Source organism: Urocampus carinirostris, chromosome 14 (genome assembly GCF_059441175.1).
Source record: "Urocampus carinirostris isolate Australia breed hairy pipefish chromosome 14, RoL_Ucar_1.0, whole genome shotgun sequence".
NCBI lineage: Eukaryota > Metazoa > Chordata > Actinopteri > Syngnathiformes > Syngnathidae > Urocampus > Urocampus carinirostris.
The window spans coordinates 27,747,333-27,773,020 of NC_142362.1; the positions used below are offsets into that span (position 1 = coordinate 27,747,333).

The window sequence follows — 25,688 nt, forward strand, 5'->3', positions numbered from 1 at the left end:
TCCAGAGCCCCCGTGACCCTAATGAGGATTAGTGGCGCAGAAATGGATGTAGGTATGTTTTTTTACGGTACGTCTTACAATTATAGTAAAAAATACGGGTGCTTTCATTACAGAATATTTTGAAAATAAAATCGGCGGTGCAAATAAAGTGTATCAATCCAGTTAGATCAAAAGTGAAGGGTATATTGTAATATGTAATATAATAATGTAATAATTAGATGGATCCACTCTCCCTTTACCAGAAATCCAGTCCTCTTTTTGCAGATTTAGTTCGGCGCCGTTCCACCTAGTGTTTAAACGCCACTTCGCGTTTTACGTCTTTCTCGTCGTCTCTCAAGTTTCACTTCGGCGGTTGGCTTTGTGTTGTCAGGCAGAAAGACACAGCAGACAACCGGCGACGGCGTGGAGCTTTCCCCTCGTTTATTTTCTTTCCCCCAGTCAGTCGTTTGTACAGTTGTACGTTTTTTGAAAAATGTCCATGGGTTGCGAGTCTGGATTTTCAAGCGAGGAGGTGTTAAATAGTCGCTTCCCTCTTCACCGGGCGTGTAGAGATGGAGACGTCGGCGCACTGTGCGCTATCCTCCAGACTACGGCGAAACCGGCTGACCTCACCGTGGAGGACACTTTCTACGGCTGGACGCCCATACATTGGGCAGCTCATTTTGGAAAGGTATCTTCAGGTTATTAAAATGCTTTATTGTTTTTTTTGTTGGTTTTTCGAGCTAATGCGACGTATTTCACGAAGCCATTTCCTCATGTTAGCCTCGTTGGCTCATGAGGCGAGAACACCAGCCGCCATAGTTAACAGACAATGACGCGCATACCTGTCAACCTCAACCAATTGCTCTCATTATTGATTCTAGTTCCCCTTGTTATTCCGTAACAAACCGTACAAAAACAGCGCGGCACCTATTTATTCACAGCAAGACAGACTATGTAGAACAGAGATGTCAAACTCATTTTAACTCGGGGGGGCCACATTGTTGGTAAAACATTCTCACAGGGGCCGGACTAGTAAATTAATGAGAGAGTGAGAGAAATAGATAGAAGCAGATATAAGCCCTGTTTTATTCCTGGACCCTGGCTATTTCAGCTGAAAATGAAAATCTCCATTCTGATCCCTGATTATCGCTACTCTGCCCTCATTCGCCTTTTCTTTCAGCGATTAGTAAATATTATATTCGTAATCTCTATCTAACCATATATTAGTCGCTACTTTGAATGGTGACATGATCCAAAAAGACGTAACATAAAGTTGGAGAAAGGAAAACCGCGCTGTCAGGTGCGTGGGGGCATGTCGCGGTTGGCATCCCCCAGCCAGAGTAGTGCACCGCTTCTGACCGCCAGTAACGGCGTTGTACCGGCAGAAAAAAATAATTGGTTAGATTACGCCGTTACTGAAAAAATAGTGCCATTACGTACTTTTTAACGGTGTTATTCCCAACACTGGCTCCTAGTGACAGAGATCATTCGGATTAAAGGTGAAATGGGCACAACATGATCGTTCTAACAAAAAATGAGTTTAAAAATAATAGATATATACTGTGTATTTCTTTTTCCTATACAAAAATTGTTATGCGGCATACTCAATTTGAAATGATAAAAAAGCTAAAATACAGGGAAATGTATAGGTTGACAGGTATGAAAGCAGATTGCCATATTTTCCAGGACTATAAAACGCACCTAAACCCCCAATTTCGCCAGAATTTTGAAAGTGCCACTTGCGCAAAATGTGGTGAATAAAATTGAAAATGCACTGTGTTTATTTATGTGCGCGTTACTACACGAGCTTTTACGGTATGTTACTGTAACTGCATTGAATGATCAATCGAATAACATCGCTTACCAAAATGCAAACTTTTGTATGCAACAGGAATCGAACCTGGGTCGTGGCAGTGAGAGAGTTGACTCTAAACCACTAGACCACCAATGATACAGATGACATTTCTCATTATCACACTACTTTTACACACTGTGCCAGAAACGAAGGTTTTAGAATGTAAAAAACAGAAAGCATTGGAACTGTGGCCTCAAACGGTGGTGTTAAATTATGAGGATACATAGTATTTAAATGTTTCTACACTCCAGAACCTTTTTATCTAACTTTTGCCATTTGCACATTGACATTGACACGAGCACAGGAATACAGTCAACTTGCGATAAATTCAATACTCTACAAAACTGAAGCTGTACCAATGCAACTTATGAACCTCCAATTAAATACTGATATTGCAGCTCGGCGCATTGTCAGATACATTATAATCCAAAGATATATTAGCATAAATTATGCAAATTATGACATGATGTTGTTTGTATCATTAATTTATTTTCATTCGAATTGGATACAACACTGTTTAAAAATTGTTCAGATTCCTGTTTCTCGAGTCGATTTAGGTTAGCATTATTGGCTTTAATTTTAGTCCGGTTATAAATGGCTAACATAATAAAAGCAAATGCCTTCACAAAAACTGTTGTGTTGAACAGGTAGTTTTGCACAGTGCATCCAGGAAATGCTGGATGTAAGAGCACAGAGAACTGGAAGTGACTCCTTGTAGAAACACTATAATCCAGGTCTTGGAATCAATCTGATTCAGTTTTCAGGCCGGTATCAGATCCATATCCGGTATCAATATTACCCATTCTATAAAGTTCTGTTGGTCTTCTACAAGGAAATTGAAAGGATGCCAAATGTGACTGACTTGAAGACTGAGTAAATTATCTGCCCCACCCATCTTTTTGAACACTGGTCTTTAGTGTCATTTAATAAGCTAAATGAGTGGCGCAAAAATGATGAACCCTATGAACTCATTGTTTCTGTCTAGCTGGAATGCGTGATGCGCCTGGTTCAAGTGGGCTGCGGCGTCAACATTGTGACCTCCAAGTTCGCCCAGACTCCAACTCACATTTCAGCATTTGGAGGCCATCCCCAATGCTTGTTATGGCTCCTTCAAGCCGGCGCAGACATTAATAGACAGGTGGGAGATCAGATGAGTATGACACACTTGATGTATGAGTGATAATGTCAATTAAAAAATGCCCAACTTAGCTCATTCAATGCTAGACGTTTCTCTCAAACGGGAAGTGTTCGAGCCAGACAATTTTTGCAGTTTCGACAAATTTTTCACTGTGGGTCTTTCAAAGTGTTGGCCAAGTCATAGGTTGCAAAAAGGTTAGGGGAAAGGGATTTGCTGTTGCCCAAGGCACACCACAGGAAATGGTGCCCCTTCGACACTAGTGGTTAAGGGATATACACAGACAGACAACACACGGTTCTTTGACAAGGATAAGATTTATTCTTTCAAATCTTGATGACAAATTCAAAAGCATGTGGATTATGTGAACACTTTCACTAATGGTTATTATACGTATTGCCTGAGACACGGAATACAAGTCTGTAAACCAGCTCCCGCCAAACATGCTGATGCATATTTTATGTTAACAATCTCCAGAAGATTACCCCCCAATAAGTAGTTAGGCTCCTTGCATGGCTGTCACCACAATTGGGGTATTGGTGTGTATGTGAGTAGGTAAGTGTGAAGCACATTGTAAAGAGCTTTGGTGGTCTTCGGTGACTTGAAATGCAGAACTTTCACTTCTGTTTTTTTTTTTTTTTTTTTCATTTGTGTTACCTCCAATACCTAAACAATGCTTTCCATAAACACAGGGGCACTTTGCTTGCAAAATACCATTTTATTGCAAAAACACTGAACTTTTGCATTAATTCTGCAAGAAATTTCAGCGCTTGATTTTTACGGGGAAATTATGAGATAATTTTGGTCTGCAGGGCGATCTTGTATGTGCACAAAAGATCATCCTTCCTTGGTCCGATGATGACAAAGGGACTTTTTCATCTTTTTTTCAGAAAATAATTAAGCTTTAAAGCGTTAACTGTCTGTAGTTTAGCTTTGCTTTTCTCACCACACTGCTTCATTGCGCGTACTCGCCATATGGGCCACCCACACACTGTCATACGGTGGATTTAGGAAAAAAAACTAGGTAGTGGGGGCTCCCCGATCTGTCATCAAGTGGTGATTTATCAAACTAAATCATTCCCAGAAGCATGTTACTTACTGATTAGCAGCGCCAAAGCTTTTACAAGTTTTTTTTTTAAACAAAAAACGTATTTTGGCACTAAGGGACAAACTTCTGAAAACGTATTTATACGTTATGGCACTAAATAACTTAATAGGGTAAATGTGAAGAGATACAACCATGGGTAAGAACCTAGTTAAAAGCACTTCCTTGTGGTTTTAGTAGTGAAATAACCTATAAATTAACGTTACTTCAAATGCATTGTTTTCTACTTATTCACCTCAATAAAGCAGTGCTATATTACTAATGGCAGTAGGCCTGCAACAATAAGTTGAAATAGTCGACAAAAATCGATAATCGAAATAGTCGACAATTTATTACATTGTCGACTATCTCGCCAGGCACGTTTTTTTAATTATCATGTTACACTTAATTAAATCAACATCAGGCTAAATCTAGGAAAGCTAATTATCTCACTATTCAACTAATCATTTTTATAGTCGGTGACTATTTGACTATTAAAATAAATGTTAATTGTAGGCCTAATGAATTGGTACCACTGTATACGTTTTAAGTTTCCGTAGGTAGTTTCAATGATGAGATATTTATTGTATTTGTTTTATTCTGGCACTTTCAGTCCTCCTAAGAACTACAACACTGAATTAAAATAATGTCAGCGCAGCAGTAAGTGAACTGAGCAGTGTTGTGACAGCTTGTTCTTACGCTAAACCCGTCAAAACGCAATCGCTTAATACGACAAGGCCTACTGACCACATTTAGCTCTCTATACAACCCTCTTTTATTAGTATGTTTTTCTCAAAAGGTTGCTCCATTTAATTTTTCGGGGAAGAGGATTTTTCATGTATTACTCAAAAATGAATGTAGACATTTGGGATTATGTTTCATATGTTGCAGTGCTACTTGGGGAAAAGAGATTAGTAGGTCACAATGACATAAGGCAGTGATGACATCATGGCACACGATCGTGCAGACTTTTTATTTCCAATGGCTGATTCTCTGCGTTTGTGGGCTACCAATCCAGCTTTAGGAGGTGGTTTGATGTCATTTCCTGTCTGCTCAACAGTGGCACTAGACTGCCTGCAGTTTGCATCGTCTAGTATTTGCTCATGACTCATTCAGTCTGTTTGTGTTTCTCTCTCTTTCACACACCCACTCACTTTTTCTCTCCTGCATTCTTAATGGATAGGTGGCTACAAAAGGGCAATTTTAAAGTTGGGGTTAAAAGTGTATGTGTTGCTATGTTGACTTTCCATCCTGCTTCTCACACATTTGAAATGTAAAAGGAGTCGTGCTTTTATTTAAATCAGTCATTACGTTCATCTCCAAAGTTATTAAACAACAAAAACTGACCAACTTAAGGCTTGACTACTTTTTCTCTTTGCTGGTTTACAAAATTGTATGAAAGACACTTCTGCTATACCAAGTGGTAATTTGATGGTAAAACTCAAATGTTTGTTTTCGCTAGGTATTAAACAATGTGAGTTTAGAGAATTTTGGGAAAGATTTAATGTGTCTTAAAGTTCTCTTTAGATGGATTTTTGGTCTTCGAAAGGGGCAATTTCGAGCTTACTCTTGTTCTAGTCAAATCCTTAAACTATAAACATTTTTTGATGATCATGTCAAACTATGAGGCTGAAAAATCAAATTATATAAAATCAATAAGTAATCATGCATTTGAACTGATCACCAACATCAACTTAAGTGCACAATATTAAAAAAAACTTGCCTAATAAAAATACAGAAAATAATTAGTGCTAAATTTTTTTAAAGGTGGTATGAATGAATGAGCACATTTAGGCAATAAGCATCATTTGGAAGCAAGGCCTAAGCAATTCTCTACTCCTGTTCAATTTGTTGATGCCAACACGAGTCGCTGGTTTAATGAAGTAGGAGATAATTATCGGCAATATTCTGTGCCAAAGACGTAGGTTGAATGATTGAGCCCCCCCAAAAAAACAATCCTTATGTGAAATAGGAAAATGTCACAGTCAATAAATTGGTCCTATGCACCAGAACTTCAGCAAACAATGTGATTTAACCCTTTCTGGGGTGCTAATTTAACGAGATGTGAATTGATCAACCTTTTTTTATGTGATTTCAAATGCAAAGCGCTAACCACTTCAAATGCAAAGCGACCGAGCGCACACTCTGCCAATTAGAGCACCTCCGCCCCCTAATGTATTGGAGGTTTATTAGCACCTTATTCAAGGTCAGTTAAAAAACAAAGTTCCTGGAGGTCAAATGCGCCCTGCCCTGACAAAGCCCCACTACTTGAGAATCCCTGTCTACTCAAAACATGTTTAATTGTGAGCCTTTTTATTTCCCAGGACTATGTGGGCGAGACGCCCATCCACAAGGCTGCACGTGCGGGCAGTCTGGAGTGCATCAACGCTCTCTTGGTGCAGGGAGCAAAAGCTGAGTAAGTCCTGTGGTCAATGTTGTGAGCTCATCTTTTCTCTTCCTCTATTCCTCTCCAAGTTTGGACATGAAGCCTTTCCAAGGGCTCGCCATCAAAAGCTCAATCGACAGTGCAGTAATAGCGTTTTGGAGATATGTAAATAAGATTGGATAAATCCCTGCAGGATTGCATGAGAATATTTTTAAAGTAGTCTTTTTGGCTTGAAGCCTTAACATTGCTCCGACTTATTGCAGTGAACCTTCCTGCAATACAGTTGGGCCTACTGCAGTAGCATGAGCGTTCCCCCATTCCAAGTATAGTTATTTTACTCCGAATTTGATACTGCAATATAATTTGAGTGCGAGATTTTAGGATTTTTAAATCTTTCAATAAGAAATTCTAGTCAAAAAAGAAGTGTTTACCTAGCCTATTTATTTGTGTCTAACGTGCGTTCGTGTATAAGGCTGAATTTTGGATTAAAAATTTGTATAAAAGTTTGCGTCTGTGATCAAAAATAGTGTGATAGTGAGAAATGAGAAAATCTAATGCCTTGTCATCTGATGTCTATATCACTGATAGTTTAGTGATAAGGCTTCGGTGCTCTCACCGCCGGGACCCACATTCGATTCTTGTTCCATTCAATGTTTTGCGATTGTGGTCTGCGATATTTTTTCAACTATTAATAATTAACAACGTAACTCGTACTCGCAACTAAAATAATTCTATATGCACTTAACAGATAAATATTCATTTGTATAACTTTAATATAACCATATCACTATATCTGCTTGTTAAAGCAAAACTGTTGTTGAACTTACAGTAACAAACAACGCCACAAATGGTAAATGAACTGCACTGCGCTTTTCAAGTCGCTGAAGACCTACAAAAGCGCTTCACAATGTGCTTCACACTAACCCATTCATGGCAAATGAACAAAAAAGAAAGGCTAGCCGATAGCACTCCTCTAGTTTTACAAAATTTGATGGCTTATTATTTGAGCAAAATTTGCCACGTTAATTCATCCCATTCATCATTATATTATTATTACAATTATGATCACGAAACACTGAGTTTTATGGCGTGCTTTTGAAAAGGTTATTCATTTTGTGCATTTTTAGAATTGTTGTTTGTCATTGTGACAGTTCTCATCAATTTGCGCCTTGTGTGTCTTCCGAAATTATAATTAGGATTTTTTTGTCATGTTTTTTGACCCACTATATGAGCTAGCTATTTGTGAAAGTTGTTTATTTAATAATCATAACAGCTTTGAGCTCATGTACCCCCATTTTGGTCATGCGCAACACAAGGACAACTTGATGAAAATGTTGATAAACTGTTTTTAACTTAGCCATGTTGCATGATATTTATCTTGAGTGTTATTGTTTATTTTGGTTCAAGTTTTACATAGGTTTTATTATTTGACCAAATGCTCATTGCACTTCCTTATGAAGGCTTTCTTTTACAAGCAAAGTTGCATTGCTTTGTATGAAACTGCATTAATACAACATAACATAAAATGTATTAAAACAAGGCACCCATTTTGTATAAGTAAAACCTCCACACTGAATGCAAATAACTAAGTAGTTCTCGAGGAAAATCATAAAAAAAAATTACGGTGAAAATAAGAGATCTAACTTGAATTGTGGTCAAAAATATATGTAGGAAATACAAAATATGGTACCAATAAATAGAGTGTCTTCATGATTTTTTTTTATCTTTTAAACTACTTTGTTTAAACTCATTCCATCGATCTTCAGTCGTATTTAAACAAGGCCTCATTAGATACCTCTACACAAAAGTTCCTGAATTTTGTTCATTACGTTTCTTGGATGTATTTGTCATCAACTTATTTGGAGTCTTTTACTAAGACACATGCATTCTCTTTGGATTATCATAATAATCTTTGGAAAGATTTCATCACAACATGGTCAGGTTCAAGACCTCCCAAGTCAGGTCATTTCGCTGAGCAGTCCAAGAACACAACAAACCTTTATATCTCACAGAATATTTGTAGTTAGGCCAAATACAGTCTTGCTTTTCAATCATTTACTTTCTAGTGTCATATTCCTGGTTCATCTTCCATTAACTCCAATTCGGCCCTGTGGGTCATTGGGATCTGACACTAAATAAGCTTGACTTAAGAAGTTCACGTTGAATTTCTTGGGAGGTTACAATGCACTCTTTGTGTCATCATTCTTGTCAATTTGTCAACAATTTTCCTCCTGCAGATCCTGGACAGTCAGTGAGGCATGAATATAGTCATTCATTCTTGTGGAGTGTGAATTTCAGGCTAATAACTGGTTCATAGACACTTATTGGTGGGCATGCAATAGTGCAGTAGTCATTCCCTCCCCTTTATTCTTTTATTCTCTTATCAATGTTGGTTTCTAAAATAATTCAGTTGAACCACAATTCAAGATAAATACCAGATAATCATTGGATACATTTTAATGAATCTATACTTAATTTATGCATTTTTATTTACTTTGTTCCCATGTGCAATAAATTGTAGAATAAATTGCACACATCAGTTTTTTCCCTTTAGCCTAATAAGTGGGATTTATAGGTTTGTTTGGTAATCCAGAATATAATTATCTAGATGAATGAGTTTCTTTAGTTTCTAATTTGTTTTACTAGTGAAGTGTTTCTCAACTGCTAGGTCACGTCCTTAAAGTCTGTTGCAGACCCGTTTTCAGTGGGTGGCGAACCTTTGCCTTGGAAAAAATAGTGCTAAAGAAACAATAAACAGTGGGTCATTTGGCAATTATGATCTGCAAATGCAAGTTGACACCCACAGATTAAGAGCATGTTAAAACACAGATACAGCAAAAAAATTTAGTACTTGGGGACTGAACCGCCAGTGAAACGTAAGAAAGCCGCAAAGAAGAAACTTTTAATTATTTATGTATTTATTTATTAATTACTTAAGAAAAAACTCCTTTTGCAGGCTTGAGTATTTAACACATAAAGGTTCTGTATTTTATTAAGTTTTTTTCAAAATACCTTCTGTATTTTCAAATTATAATTTTAAAAATAAGTTTGCTGATTGATTGCACAACTTTATTAATTAACGACCCTATCCACTTCACCACGGCCATCATGTGGTCATTATGGAAAATTGCATTTACCTCCCGGGTCTGTCCTACAGGTATCAAAACTTTATTAAAAAAGTGCCTGGGAGCCATTAGAGAGCGCCAAAGACCCATATGTGGCTCCTGAGCAGGTTTAGCGGGTGGAGAGGTCCAACTTTAACGGCAATAGAAAGCCTCTTTTTTTGTTTAGCTATCCAAAATGCAGAACACAATGCACAATGGAAATCTTTGAAGCAGTGAACCAGCGATAACCTAAGGTCAAAGTAGAGATCTCTGTATATGAGATTTAGATGTTCTTGTCTTGAAGACCGAGTAGAAAGACCTCAGCAGGTTTTGTGCACGTGTATCAGTAGTTGCACTTTTTCATTTAATGTTTGTGCATATTCAGTCTGTTAAAAATGGCTTAAGCTCCTGAAGTGAAGCGTTTTGGATTTCAGTAAAGATACAGCTATTTGAGCATTATACTGTAGGTAATATTTTTGGTTCTGCTGCTCATTTTGTTTTTTAAATAAAATGTGTCAATATTCTACGATGTGATTTTGACTAAATACTTAAGTCAAGTCAAGTCAAGTCATCTTTATTTGTATAGCCCTAAATCACGAAGAGTCTCAAAGGGCTTCACAGATTATTACACTATATTACACAGACTATTTTTCAGCCGACGACAAGAGTAGGTTATTCATATGCTATGGAGTAGAAGTGAGTTTTAAGTTTAGATTTAAACATTTCCACTGAGGTTGCAGATCGGATCTCAGGGGGAAGAGCATTCCACAGCACCGGTGATTCAATAAATTTGAAATGTGGAATTGGTTGCTTTGGGTTGCGCCTCTTCATTAGGATAGGATGTGCGGTCCTGAAGTCAGACCAGTTGAGAACCACTGATTGAGATAAATAAGTTTCAATGTGATGAATAAAAAAATAACAGATTAATATACAGTTAAGTACAGAAATGTCAAAATTGAATAAAACACCACCATAAAAACACATTTCTTAATGTAATTGTTTAAATTGGTTCCTATATGAAGCATACAGTACATTTTCACTATTTGCATTGTTTTTTTTTCCTCCTTGTATTTGTTTTTCTTGTGTCCTTATTTACAAAATCTCTTCTGTTTCCAAACCAAAATCTTTTTTCCAGTTACAATTAAGACTTATACCTTACATATGTTTGACGTGCAGTTTCATACTTTGCATTGTGCTGTATGACTATTTGTCCTTAACCCTTTGATATTGTTTTAGTATAAAATCCAGAGCTTTCAGGGTGTTTTCAGAGCTTTACATTTTTCTTATTTGTATTGATTTAAATTTGCTTACATTGTATTATGTATACTCAAATGTCACTTTCAATGATGACTTGAAGTGTATTTGGTAGTTTTTGTAAAGAAAATTAAAAACTAATATATATATATATATATTTGTGAAAATATACCCTTAAAGATGTTTTGATAAAATAAGCCAAAGTTAAAGATAAAATAAAAATCTCATATAATTGTTGTTTTTGATCAATTCAAGTAAGTTTTGGTTCTGTATTGAAACATGAAAACCCCTGTTTGGTTTGGATTTGCCCAAATTACCAGTAATCAATTCTCCGTTTATTGTGATGTGCATTTGGTCATTACCTGGTAAATGTATTTGTGATAAACTGTCACTTTTCCCCCCTTATAGATGACAGATTGCGTCAATATTCCTTAGAATAATTTTGTGTATTTTAATTAGTGGGGAAATCCTCGGGGCACATTTAGGTGGGTATCTCAGCCAAGTGAGTTAGGTGGGATTGAGGCTCATGACAAAAAAAATAGTTGTGAACTTTTAGATATGTACCTGAAAACTCTTAACAATGCATTAAAACCTGCTTGAGATTAGATAACAAACTAGTATGAACATGTTCCAAGATATAAGATCACATTTGATCACACAAAATGCAGATCAGTTTATCTTCTTTAGATAAAACAACGTAATGCCTAACAAGAATTTATACTCTTGAGTTCTCAGAATGAATATGTTAGGAGGGAAAACTAAACACTTTGGCTACACTGTGCAAGTATTGAAACACAATTCTCCTGCATTAGCACCACACAAAGTCAGAAGAATATGACCGCGCTTGTCATCCTCAAGAAAACATGCCAAATATCAATGTTTTGGAAACAAAATCATTTTCTCGTGAACAGAACACCATATTGAAATTTTTCCATTTGATAGCTTAAAATAAGGGCAGGGAATTGTTTTAATTATTTGATACAAGTCAAGTATTTAGTGACGTAGCCCTTAATTACAAAAGGTCTCAAAGGGCTGCACAGACCATCATTACCGCACCCCCTTATCTGAAACCTACATGAGGGCAAAGAAATACTATAATAACAATAATTCCTCCTTTTTCACGGGGTTGCTTTCCGAAAATGTTCCGCGATAGTCATAACCTGCAAAGTAGAGGCCTTTATCTATTCAATTGTTTAATTATTACTCAAGAACCAAATCAATATACAGGTTTAAGTACTTAGCTAATAAAAGTACTCCACCTGATGGTATAGGTTTCTTTTCTTCTTTTACTAATAATTTCTGTACTGTCAAATTATGGTTTTAAAAATAATCTTTCCATTTTATTGCACAACTGTATGGATTAAGGACATGATCCACTTTACATGATACTTTCCCGCCATCATGTGGACATAATGGAACACTCGAGATACATTTTGGTTCTGTTTTACATGAACTATACATTTTTTCCATCATCAAACATTTTTGAAAAAGCACTAGAAGAGCCCCAATGACCCCACATGTGGCTCCAGGGCAAGTTTAGCAAGTCGATAAGTAATACTTTGTGGGTGATTAAAAAGCACCATCCTCTGTTAAGCCAATCAGAATTCAGAACACATTTCTCAACGAAAGTGAAAGAAGCAACATTTCTATAAGTAAACCGCAATACAGTCAAGTCAAGTCACATTTATCTATATAGCCCTTAATCACAAAAATGTCTCAAAGGACTGCACAGATTACAATTACAAAATTGCACAATTACCTGATCTTAAACCAGCCAAGGGATACTATACTCAAATTAGGAACCTTGAGAATTCGTCACACATGAAGTTATCACACTTCCAAGAAGACCGTGTAGTAATGGATGTTGCAAGGGCATTAACAAACAATACACGGTCATCTTCAACATTAAATATAGGTATTTATATCCTACCTGGCCTTAGAACTGCTTGTAATTAATAATTATCTAAATTAACTTCAGATTTTGTTCCAACCCCCAATCAAGCTATTGTAATCAGAAAAAAACACCACATATTTTATTTACTTCAATCATTCTCGTGCCTGCTTTTTAGTCAGTAATTTTTCCAATGTCAAAATAAATGTGTAAACTGTATAAGATGTATAGCAGAGGAATCAAAACCTATAGATATAGAGTTGGCTATCCCAACATTGCTGATGACCGACTCTAAAGTGACCCGTAGGTTTTTTAGTTTCATTTGTCATGAGCCCTGGGAAGTAGGAAAGTATCCCGTTAGGCAGTTTACTGGAAACAGATTGCTGTGAGGGAAGAGTGCAGACACCGAATATTAGAAAAGCTCAGCCATTATGGTTTTTTTATCATTAGTGTTGCTAAGCACCATGCACTCACCTATTAACTGTGATATGATAACAATCATCCCGTGCAATGGTTATTTATTTATTCATTGTTATGTCATTGTGTCAAATATTTTAACTTCATGCCAAGAAATGTCTTAATTTTGTTGTCACTCTATTAACCTGATACACTATCCTGTGATCCTTTGTCACCTTTTCCTTCATAAAAGTGACAACAAGTGACAAAAAGACAAAAGTTTGCTCTCCTGCTAAAACAGAATCGTACATCTCAATTGTTTTTCAGCCATTGAGTTGGAAATGACTTGGTTTTTTCAAGTAATCCTAGAAAGGGGGAGAATAGACACTGCTGAGTCTGCCCCGTTCCCTGGGATAGCCGCACTGTTGTGGCATTGAGTGTTCTCACTATCGCTTCCTATCTACACACTGGCAAACTGTTGAGGTATTTCTTGCGGTGATTGGTTTTAATGCTAGGTTTTGATGTCATTGAATCACAACTGAAATTTTTAGACCTGCATGCTTTGCTTATTACCCATGATTGTTCTTATATCTAGCTCTCGTCTTTATTTGTAGCTTATTTATTTTTATTCAATGTTTATTTTTGTCAACTAACCATTAGGAGCCCCTTATATGGAGAGGTTTAATCACGTGAGTCCCATGTCAAAGCACTAGCATGACTATAGGCTGCCTCTGGGAGATTAGACCCTGGTAGTTTGCGAAAATATTGAGTATGTACATAGGACTGAAAAGCAAAGCATACCAGGCATTTACAAGGGGTTAACGCTTCCTTTTTCAACTCAAACTTACAAATGGATTGGTTCATGTAGAAGATGTCATGTCTCACTTAAGGAATACTTGTTGTTTGAAATGTCCTTAAAACGGTTAAAGTAGAATATTTTCTCGATTACGCATGTGTTAACAAAGCCCAACTGAGTTCAAATAGGCTTTGTAATTTTTTTCCACCCTGCTTATCTGCTTTAAGGTTTGAGTGGGGAGAGTGGAGGGTTTGGAAAGTGTGTTTAAGCTCATCATTGCAGTTTTTTGTGCGTTATGAAAATGGTGAAATTAAGAAAAAGCCTGAAGGTCAACCTGAACTCCCAAAAAGATGAAAAAAGGGGTTATTTGGGCCGGTCTAAGAAATGCATGTGCTTGCACACGCATCAGTAATGAGCTGACTGATGCTGATCATGACTTTAACCCAGGAGATTGGGGCAGAAAGTAACAAAGTTTTCCATTCTGTACAGCACCATCTAATTTTAATTAAAAAAACATACTGTTGGTATTGAGGGATGTGTAGTGATGTCCCAAGAACGTACATTTTTTTGTAGTGCTTGCAATAAACGACAGTAATTTACAATTGGTCTATTCCAATCAATTTATTAGGGTTGGATTTAATCTTACATGTTTTAAAAATAGAAAATTCTACCATATAATCATTTTTAAATGAACTTGGGAAACAAATGTTATAATGATGCAAGACATGAAAAAGAGTTGAAATGACTAATAGAAGAAAGCGTCTGAAGTTATTTTTGGGACGGACCTTTGACTTCAACCAGTCGGTCATTTTTCTTTCGGGTGATTCGTTGATTTTATAATTTGATGTTTGTTGCTACATGCTTGAAAATAAATGTGAAAAATACAAAATCAAATATTTTATAAAGTTGACAGATACTATGAAGTACTGAAGTAGAGTTAACACTTAAATACATTTACTTAAACTTAAATAAATAATTAGCCAAAAAAAATGCATTCCTGCCTGATTAGTAATAAAATGCCATACTATAGAACTAATTTATGTTTTGAAATTAAACGTAAACTTGGCAACCTATTTAAAATAACATACCTGTATAACTATATTCCTGGATGAAAATCGCCAAATTTGAAACCAGTTGTGTCTGAAGTCTATATCTAGGAGTAAATCTATTCTTTAGTTTTTTGTTTGGTACTATAAATCCGATTGCAAAATCAATAAACCGGCTCTAGCCCTTATAGGGAGCGCTCAAGCGCTGTCATGCTCCTGGACTTATGGTTGTTGGCCTTAGTTGAAAATAAGTGGTGGTGTGTGCTGATGTCACCGTGCGTGAAGTAATGTATGCCCTTTCCCTCCTTTTAAATGGTCAAACGTGGGTTTATTTTGTACGGTTTATCTTGGGCATTTGTACCATTATACATTGCTGGAAAAAATAAATTCTTTAAAATAAGAGTTGTATTCCTTGGTGTGAGACTATTACATTTACATGACCTCAATATTTAATTCAAAAGATCTAATATGGTGACTATGCTGGAAGCGTTAATTCAAATGGAGAGGGTGGGGTCGGTGATGTACAATAAGTTACTGTGTGATTTTATGATTTTGTTAATTTTTTTCACAATGTTTTAAGATCATTATGTGCACTACTTTCAAAAGGGTTTTATGACAGTGAGTTGGATGAAATGGCTAAAAGTCATTGTGGAATTCGATGCCACTTGGTTGTAGTAAAACCTTACTGGTGGAGGTTTAATTTAGAATACACTTTAGTGCGAACTGAATCGAAGCGCTACGAGAGCTTCCGTTGAGATTATTTCGTGAGTACACAAAATTGTGCCTTTCGTTAGAGAGAAAGAAGAAACTTGGGTCTTTTCCAAAAGCTCCATTAAGTTGACAAAGACCTTTCAGTTTTTTCTGAGAACACAATATGCTCTGTGTTGACATTCACAAGGACAAGCGCGGTATTGTTTTGTAATTAAAATGCCGTTCTATAATTTGGAGGGGTTCATCTCTCGCCTGTAACATTTTTAGGTCATCAGTTAAGGGGAAGAACCCTTACCTGCAACAAATATATTTCATTGGGTTTCGTTAGTCTGGGGAAAATAATTGGTAACGGTTTTAATGGCAAGTAACATCGATTCCACAAAGGACCGTAGCCAGTCAGTCCCAGCACTGTTTTGTAGATCTTTTCTCACATTATGACAGTCTGCTGCAAAGAGGTGTGATTAAAACAAGAATGTTCAACGCAAACACAACACACATGTTCTCACTCCTGGATGCATACGGTGCCTCTTTCTGGTCAGCCCTCAGACAATAACAAGACTTTATCCTTGAACATCTACAATGACTTGTTGGAGATGCCTTACTTCACCTTTACAAATAACTCTCCTTGAGTGTTATGTCTTTGATACTTGCCTCATTCCAAGGATCTTCTTTGGCTTATCTTGGCGCAACTTCAAATCCGACCATGTCGATCTTGGACACATTGTCATTTTTGACATCTTTTGTATGTTTTGATTCAACATACTTTGATCAGTAGACCATCAAGTAAACGTACTATCTCTCCTGATGCTTCACATACTTGAATGCTTGCGAACATTTCTGGATACAATATTTTCATTTTCAGTGATGACGCGTCTTGAATTTCAAAAACTTTTGTAACTGCATCTTTTCTTGATCTTATGATGCTTGACCATCTGGTATCAAGTCGGATCATTTCAGGCACACATAAATCATTAAAAATGCATTACTTGTGTTGTTTTAATCCTTCCTCTTGGGCAGCAGACATTTTGAGTAAATGTTGGGCACCATGCCTTTTTGTTCAAAAGATGATGCAAACAATCCAAAAGGGATACATCATCTGTCATGATGATGAGAAAGGCAATTGTTTCATCGTTGTGTGTGTCTGTAAGTGGGTGTTTGTTTCATGAATCTGTCAGTTTGTGTGTGTTTGCGAGGGAGAGCGAGAGAATGTGTGTCACGTCTTTATGTTGGAGAAAACTTGCAGTAAGCCTCGCTGACACTCAACATTTCCCGTTGTGCAGTGTGCGGAATGCCAGTGGGCTGACCGCTGCCGACCTGGCCCACGCCCAAGGCTTCCAAGAGTGTGCCGAACTTCTCTCCAATGCCCAGAACTTCCAACAAAACATGGCTCAGTTCCATAACAGCCCATTTTTGAATGGCAGCAGTCAGAACGGGACCCCCACTCCCTCCACTGTTACCGGTCGCAGCATCTTCAAAGGCATACCCAACAGAAAGAGGTCATTTGATGACCAAGAAATCAACCCACTCAAGAAAGCAAGACCTAATGGTGAGTCAAATTGCCATATTTTTTGGGCTGTAAAGTGCACCTAAAACCCGAAATTTGAATGTTTGCCTTTTAATCAGGTGTGCCTTATTTAAGGATAGAATTGGAAATAAATACCGATGTATTAACATATTTGTGCAATTATTTATCAGTCAAAAAATATTGCTGAACACAATTGCATAATACCAGGCCACTAGGAACATAGATGCCGTGTGAAAAGGTATTATCTGATTGTGTTTTCAAAGATTGGTAAATGTTTACATTTTGGGCGAAATGCATGTTGATGCTTGAAATTGTTTCCATTTTCTCAACAAGTTTGCTTAAAAATGACGCAAAGGGTAAATTTACTGGTTAAATAAACCAATACCATGAAACGTTTTAGAGGAAGTTGCAGGGCATCATTCTTGTTTGTACTAAATATCCACAGTGCTTTTCGGCATCAAATATCCTGTGCAGGGAACTGTGCATGCACTATTAATGTGCACAAGTCGGAGTATTGTTTGAATGGGTATACATGCGCGAGTAATTGGGAAATAAAATACATGGCTTTAAAAAAACTGAAAACCGGCAACAAACTTACTGTATTTCAATCGGACTATTCCCTGCATGTGATCGAGTCAACCAGCAGAGGGTACTGTTGAAACACGTTCAGACAGTTTTGACCTTGGCGGGTTTATTGAATTTGTCACACTCACACCACAGTCGGGTGAAATTTTCCTATAAATTCTATTTCTAATCACAATGTTGCCAGGTGCTGTTTTATAGATCAAGGAGATGGTTGGAGAGCCAACCTTTTCAACAAAAAGTTAAACCAAATTTCATGGTATAAAATGTGAGGTCTTTATTCATTATATTTACTTTTCATATAATTTGGATTGGCTGGCAACCAGTCCAGGGTGTCCCCTGCCCACTGCCCGATGATTGCTGGGATGGGCTCCAGCATCCCCGCGACCCTACTGGGGATAAGCGGTGCAGCTGATGAGATGAGATGAGATAATTTGGACCATCATGAAGCTTACTAAAGCAAACTATATTAAGATAGGTTTGATGAATTAACTAGCTTCAAAAGAATTAAACCTAAATCACACAACTTGATGCCCTAAAGTAGCTAGATGTTGATTTTTAAGAATTTTCACGATGAATTATTGGCATTTGCAATTCGATATTTGATGCAATGACATATTTTCTTGTGTTCTTTTCGTACAGACTATTCTCACCTTGAAGTAGGGTGCCTGGTTCACAAAAATCACACATTTTTTAGGCAAAGCAACAACTTTTCTCAGCATTGAATTAGCGGTGCATTTAAAGACATTACACTTGGTCAAAACCCTCAATCATAAAAAGAAAAAGCTCAAGCATTTAAATGAATTATGTTTTATTCAGGGTTATATTCCAGATTTTTATCGCTTGAGTAATTCTATAGAAGGGTTTTGTGCCTGACAAACGTATTTGACATTAAATGCATGCGGTCCGAAGAACAAACGTCAGTTGTTTAGACGATGAAAATGATAAACTTCAGTTATTAAAACTATTGGATTGCAAACTGTTGTGAATCGCTAAATTATTTTGTTTCAGACTGGCAGTTGACCACTAGATATACTACACCAAATGCTTATATTTGTTCGATTTACTGCTCTACACCTTCTAATGAGTCTGTTTTTGCTTTTAAGGGATGAAAAATGTTTACTTGATTTTAATTTATCTTCTATTTGTCCAATTTTTAGAGACAGGTTTTTTATGGATTTATGTCACTATTGACCGCACACCGTGTCTTAATGGTTTTCGACATGACATTTTGATTTAATGTTTGTACAAATCCTGTTTGGACCATAAAAGTTGGATTTTTCATTGTACCCATGTTTGTTTTGTTTGTAGTCATTTTCCACATAATTAAATCAACTTCATGCCACATTTAACAAAAATTAAAAAAATTATCTGATAATTCGATTAATCATTTTAATAGTTCCGTTATCAGTGGACTATTAAAATAGTCATTATTTGCAGCCCTGGTTTTAGTGCCTGGTTCCTGGAACGGAGGAATGTGCTGTAATTCTCACATAGGGGGAAAACACTGATTTGATCTCGTCTTCAGCGAGAAATTATGTTGAAATGTCCAAGAGCCCCAAAAAGATTGATTTAGCACAATATGTCGCATTTAATTCATTCATACACTTTTTGTTTTCAGGTCTGGGTGTGCCGTTTGAACTGCAAAACGGCAATGAGCCACTGGGTAGTGCTGGAGAGTCCCCAATGGAAAGCATGGAATTGGCATCTACTACGACCTCAGGTGGGCTAGGACCCTTTGCGTTGGGGCCGAATGGGGTGTCACCAGCGAACGGGCCGGGGCCTTTGGATCAGTGGGACCCCCAGGGGGGGCGGGCCATTCCCAGCCCCACGGCTAAAGAGCTAGAGGTCTTCAATGTGGCATCCATGCAGACTCCTTGTCGCTGCACCAACTCGTATGCGTATTTGTAAAAGATGCTGCGGGTGGATGTGTGTCTGTTTTTGTGTCTGGAGGCAAAGTCTAATATTAGCATATTGTGTTGTATATATTTTGCTATGGTTTGCGTTAATTGTCTGCCACCAACTAAATCAAAGTGTGTAGCAGTATGCATACTTTTTTTCTACCTTCTTATGTACTTTATTGTAATCAAAAGGGTAAAGTCAAGGTTGACTGATTTTTACACATTTTTTTGGTAAAAAAAAAATGATTCTGATCAAACGGATTTATTAAGTCAAGTTTGCCCGATTTAACACATTTTGGCGAACATACTGATTTGGTTGAATGGCAAAAAAAGTAATAAATTCAATCGCAATTTGATTGACAGTTGCTTAAAAACATGGTTATTTTTTCCGTCATATTTTTATCTTTTGTGCTATTGTTAGGTTATCGCTAAAGCTAACCGCATTGAGAATTTTCTTTCACAACTTTTAAGGACAATTTTGTGTTTAATAACCAACCCATTCAAATTTGGTTTGTAAAGTTCATTAGTTGATGGACCCCATCCTTACTCATTTTGGTGATTTTCTGTAGAGAAAAGGTGTCGAACTCCTGACCCAAGGGACATATGCATTTTATGCCGTCCGCAAGAGCTTAAAATCCGTCTAAAAACAAGTAATTTGAGAGTGCTTTAACCAAAAGCTACAGTTCCCACAATGCCTGTTGACATTGTTACCCGCCATGTCACGGCCCAGCATCCTTACACTGCCAATGAGTTTAATTACGAGGCAAATGTTTTATAAAATGACCAACATTTTGTTATTTCTATAAATTTAGTTTATAATCTATTATGAATGTGTAGTGACATTTTTTTCAATGCAATCGTAATATGTGCAAGGACTTATTGTGCATTAAACCGTAACTACAATTACATTTTGTAACAAGTTACATCAGGCCCTTTTGAGGACAGCTGTAATGCTTGATGTGCCCATTGGTGAAAATGAGTTTGACACCCCTGCTGTAGAACATTCCAATAAGATTTGTCTGTATTGAAAACCTAAGTAAACGGGAGTATTGAACTGCCCTATGTTGTAACTAAAAAATATAATTTCAAACTGCCCAATGCCAAATATGAATGTAGCTCATAGATAAAGAAATCATCCAGACAGTGTATTTTTTCTTCAATTGATTGATGTAACAAATTAAGTACAGTGGTACCTCGAAGGTCGACTTTTCTACTTATCTGCTATGCTGGTTGAACTTCCGTTCACCATCGAGACAGATTTGAACAAATGACTTTAAATCAACTGATCTTATCATTGTTTTCAACAACTGCACCGGCAACGTGAAGCGAATTGTTCATGCTACTAATTTTTAAATGTTTAGAACAAGATGGCAGTCAACCATTGAAATACTCGAGAGTAGGGATTTAAAAAAACAAGTAGAGACTGGTCAAAGTGGCTTACCAAAAGCTACACTCGCATTTCCAATCCATATGACAACCAGTCATCATGTTGGATAGTTTGGGTGCTACGTTCATCTTTCGATTCGGACTAAAACGAGGTCTAAAAGTGCTTGCATGGCTCCCACATCATGAAAGTGATTCTGAAAGGGTTAGTCAAATTCCTAGATGTGTAACAGTAAATAGCATTCAACCTGGAAGGTACCAGTGTACTCTCACTTTACTAATATGTTCAATGAATGTTTACTTTGTTAAGCGGTATTGCATAGTATACGTTCTATACTGTCAGTTTAAAAAAACTTTAAAAGGTCATTTCGTTTATGTCCTACTAGCCCACTGCCCCAAAAAGGTTGTATTGATTTGTTAAGTTGGCCTAAGAATTTGAGCTGATTGTGAAACAAATGTCCTTATTGCATTTAAATGCATATAGGATTTTTTTTGTGTGTGTTAATGAAAGTCGTCTGTGAGTGTGTCAGTGTGGAGAAGGCGTAGCTTTGTAATTCATGACGTTAAATCATTAAAAATTGAACTTTATCACCAGTTTTTCCCTTTCTTCATTGCATGACTGTATTGAGCATCGGGTAAATGTGTTTTAGAATTCGGAACACACAAGTACTAGTTTACAGTTTAAAAGAAATGTGGACCCTATGTCACATCGCCACTAAAGAAATGAGTCCAGCAGGTCATTCAGCATTGGCAAATCAGGTTGTGACCTATTTACAGGCAAACGTGGCCTTGTCACCCGCGAGATTATGTCAACGTCTTTCACAATTTATCGATCACACTTCCACGCGCACGATGACACGCTCGTGTCAAAGATTGCAGAGGACTTCACTGACTAAGCAGTGTTGGGCCCTTTACTGGAAAGATGTAATAATTTACAGTTACTTCATTTAAAATGTAATTGCGTTAACCCGCTAGATGACCGACACTCAAAAGTAGCACATTACTCTGAAAGTAACTACAGTGGTACCTCAACTTACGAATTGAATTGGTTCTGGGAGTAGCTTTGTAACCTGAAACATTTGTAAGTAGAGACGTCTTTTAAATGTAAATACACTAATCTGTTCTAAGCCGCGCAAAAGTATATATGATTTAATAAATCAGAATAAAGTACCAGAACATAAAACAAATACACGTTGGAATTATTTTACGGCACAATTGTCTTGAATAATAAAGAAATTAATGAAAATATGAATTTACCTTTTAACTGGCATCTTTGTTTATCGGTCCTCAGAAGTGTTTTTTGCCTGGCGTTTCTTGAGAAACTTATCCAATGATGTCTGCCTTTGTTGGCTTTTGACTCGCCGTCAAAAATGCGTGAAGCAGAAATTAAATGATCAATAGCTTTCTGGGTGATTCCTTTCCACAAATTACGAGACTTCATGGAATTTTGCCATAATGTCTTTAACATGGGCTGGTGGAATAATGCCTGCATCCTCCTCCTTCTCGTCTCTGAACTCCTGCACGCTTGTGTGTTTTCATACTTTTCCATTATCTCCTGAATTCTTTCAATGGCCAGAAAAAGTCTCTTTCTCTTCTTTTCTCCTTGTCCGCTTTTCTGTATGTTTTTCATGGGGTCCATTGTGAATGATAGCTCATTTTAGCGGTACCACTCAGTAGACTGTTCACATAGCGGGAAGGGGACACAAAAAGGATGCTGGGAAAAGGGACACGAAGAGCATGGCAGGACTCATGCATACGCATCAGGTTGCCAGGTGCTTACAGAGCGGGAATCGGACACCAAGAGCATGCCAGGATTCTCACATAGGCACCTTTTGCCAGGTGTTTACAGAGTGGGGCGGGGACACGAAGAGCAGGCCTGGATTCACACATATGCATCAAATTACCGGGTAGAACTTTGGGTGTGGCTGTACTGTATTTTTGACCTTGTATTCTGAAACGCCTTTGTAACTAGAGGCAATATTTTTCTATTCTTTGTAATGTGAAAATTTTGTATGTAGAGACATTTGTAAGTAGGGTTACCACTGTATCTAGTTGCAAATTACCATACACACATTGAAGCTGACCCCCTAAACTGCTTTAGAATAGTCACGTATTAAAATAAATAGAAAAAAAATCCGTACACTAACCTGCGGAAGCGACGAAACATTAATATTTCTTCACTTTTGCTATCTTGAGCGCTTGCATACTAACTCACCTAAGACACTCCATATCCATTTTGTCCTCAAACATCTTTGATATTTCCTTATTAATTCACGGGTAATGTCCAAGTTTTTTCTTTCTTTCGGCATGGTGTATAGTGAAAAATACATTTCCAAATAAAGACAAAATTTCAGCACTCACATTTTTCCCATTGATTTTGTTGTTCCTGTATAAGCCGCGCCCCCTCCCCAAGCGCTGTGCACCATTTATTATTAGTTAAACAAACAAACAAATTTTCACCTCTAAAGCGACCTACCTGATTACTTGTGAGAGATAGTGATCCTGGCTAAACTTTTTCTGGCCTGGAAGGGTAGAGTATATTTTTCGGAAAGATGCCGTTTCCGCAAAATAAAAAAAACTGAGTCCGCTTTTTGGGCATGTTTCACACCACAAGATGGTGTTGATATTAAAATTCTTTCTGGCCTAAGAAAGTAGGATGTCTTGCTGGGAAAAAATGCTGAGTCAGCAAACGAAAAGGTGAGGGGTTAGCGTTTTGGGGGGCGTTTTTCACATCTAGGGTAACCTACCTGACTGCCTGTGAAAGATAGCGATATCTAAAATCTTTCCACATTTTCTTAGGTGGACAGACATAAACCGTGCCAAACTTGAACATCAATACCAACCACGTTTTGCTCGCGGGTGATTTAAATTAGCGGAGGACAGCACCATGTTTGAATGAGAGAGGACTTACAAAATTGTATAACGGAATAGAATATTCGTTACAGAGAAAAGAAGTTACGTTCCAGGAATGCATTCCTCCCATTAAGCGGGTCATCTGCGTAATCAGTTCACCAGGGGTTTATTTGTGCCTGTTTTTGACCGTTTGTCTTCTCCCTCCCCGTCTCAGTGGGCATTTCTTCACCCGGTCACTGTCGACTGCAGCTCCCCTTGGAGAGCGATCCGACTGCAGTCTGCAGGGGTTCGCCCCAGATCAGCCAAGAGGAGCACCAGAATTGCGTTAAAGCCGAGCAGTTGTACGACTACACCTTCTACAGCACCATGCTCCTCTACCATGGAGCCTGAAGTTTCTTCAAAGGGCCCAACGATTCCTCATTTGCCTTATAAGCCATTGATTGGTGGTCCACGAAGTAATGAGTATTCTCTGTTGTGAAAGGAGCGCCAAGACTGCTGTTTTTTCTTTTAAAGGTATTTCCAAACAAGTTTTCTTTTTCAGTTAGGCACAGAACGTGTCGTGTTCATCCCCACAATTGTGAAAATATGCTGCAAAATATTCCACTAGAGAAATTTAGTCTCAAAGTTGACTATTCTGGCTTGTTTCCTGTTGAGCTGTGACATCATCAAAGGAAGACAACACTTTTAAAATGGCAGACACAGTTAACACAACATGTGAAGCCAACTCCCAAACAGACTGCTTTAGCGCTGGTTTTCACTTGGTTTATTCCCGACCGGCTTTGCGTTTATCGCCATTGCCACATTTTGTTTGGTCCCGGTTAGCCTGGCTGCTCACCGTGTGTTTTATTTTAAAATTGTTAGACTGCTGTTAGTTCGGGCTATCCCGTGTTCCTTTTTTTTTTTTTTTTTTTTTTTTTTAATTCTTTTACGTTTGTTGCCAAAGCCATTTTTCGTTGTTGGTTCCCGGTTAGCCCCGTTAGCTCTCCATGTGTTATCTTTGCTAGTTAGCCTCTTTTTGGCTGATTCCTCCAGGCATTCTCCATAAAAACTACTAAAACTTTTCTTCAACACTTGTAACCTCTTTGACTATTTAACAAATAAAACAATTTGGCGACTGGCTTGCCAGGGTTCCGGTATTCCTCCGATGAGGTCACAGCTCAGGATGACAAAAACAAGTACTGTAATGCTGTCTTCAAAATGTAACTGGTCTGCATTTATATAGCGCTTTTAAAGGCAATGAAGACCTTCCAAAGCGCTTTACAATGTGCTTCACACTTACCCATACTGATAGCAGCGTCAGCCATGCCTGTTTATCGGGGGCATTAGGAATTTGGTGTCTTGCCCCAGGACATATAACACAGAGGAGCTGGGAATTTAACCTGCGACCTCTCGATCGCAAGGCGAGCTTCACGCCTTGAGCTACTGCCACCTAAATGCATTATTTCAGAACATAATTGAAATATAGAGATGACATAAACAGATTTTATGCAAAGAAATATGTACTTTCTCCATTCATTTTGCATGTTTAAAAATTTGGGAATACCGGTACCTTTAATATTTCATCGCTATCATGTGAAAAAAACCGTACCTCCTTTTTTTGGGTCTTGTTTTCTCTTCCATTTTTATTCATGGTTTACATTACAAACTAGCTCCGCGCGAAAAATAAATATCCCCTTTTTGTGACTTTTTTATGTTAAAAAGCAAAAATGATAAATGAATTTGGATAAGTCTTTTTCACATGGAAGCAACAATTTGAAACTTGACCAAGTTGACCAAGAGTTTCGGTTGTTTACACAAGTGTAAC

General features: G+C 37.5%; 1 protein-coding gene across 3 annotated transcripts; it reads left to right on the top strand.

Annotated features, from left to right (window-relative positions):
- The first annotated feature begins 361 nt into the window (after positions 1-361).
- Positions 362-24,687, top strand: ankrd10b (ankyrin repeat domain 10b). 3 transcript variants are annotated; one of them, XM_088352533.1, is made up of 6 exons: positions 362-670; positions 2,823-2,975; positions 6,381-6,472; positions 16,921-17,186; positions 19,369-19,470; positions 24,099-24,687. In XM_088352533.1, the coding sequence occupies exons 1-6, from the start codon at positions 473-475 to the stop codon at positions 24,272-24,274; spliced, it is 987 nt and encodes a 328-aa protein (XP_088208659.1). In that variant the 5' UTR covers positions 362-472; the 3' UTR covers positions 24,275-24,687. The 3 variants fall into 3 exon arrangements, with proteins under 3 accessions (XP_088208659.1, XP_088208660.1, XP_088208658.1); XM_088352534.1 differs by lacking the exon at positions 24,099-24,687 and having other exon boundaries at positions 16,873-17,186; positions 19,369-21,619; XM_088352532.1 differs by lacking the exon at positions 24,099-24,687 and having other exon boundaries at positions 19,369-21,619.
- The last annotated feature ends 1,001 nt before the right edge of the window (positions 24,688-25,688 follow it).

Excerpts from the sequence above, each read along its gene's own strand:
- ankrd10b (XM_088352534.1), top strand. The coding sequence starts at position 473 with ATGTCCATGGGTTGCGAGTCTGGATTTTCAAGCGAGGAGGTGTTAAAT. Across the intron at positions 2,976-6,380 it reads GCGCAGACATTAATAGACAG|GACTATGTGGGCGAGACGCC; the intron begins GTGGGAGATCAG and ends TTTATTTCCCAG. Across the intron at positions 6,473-16,872 it reads GTGCAGGGAGCAAAAGCTGA|AAAACTTGCAGTAAGCCTCG; the intron begins GTAAGTCCTGTG and ends TTTATGTTGGAG.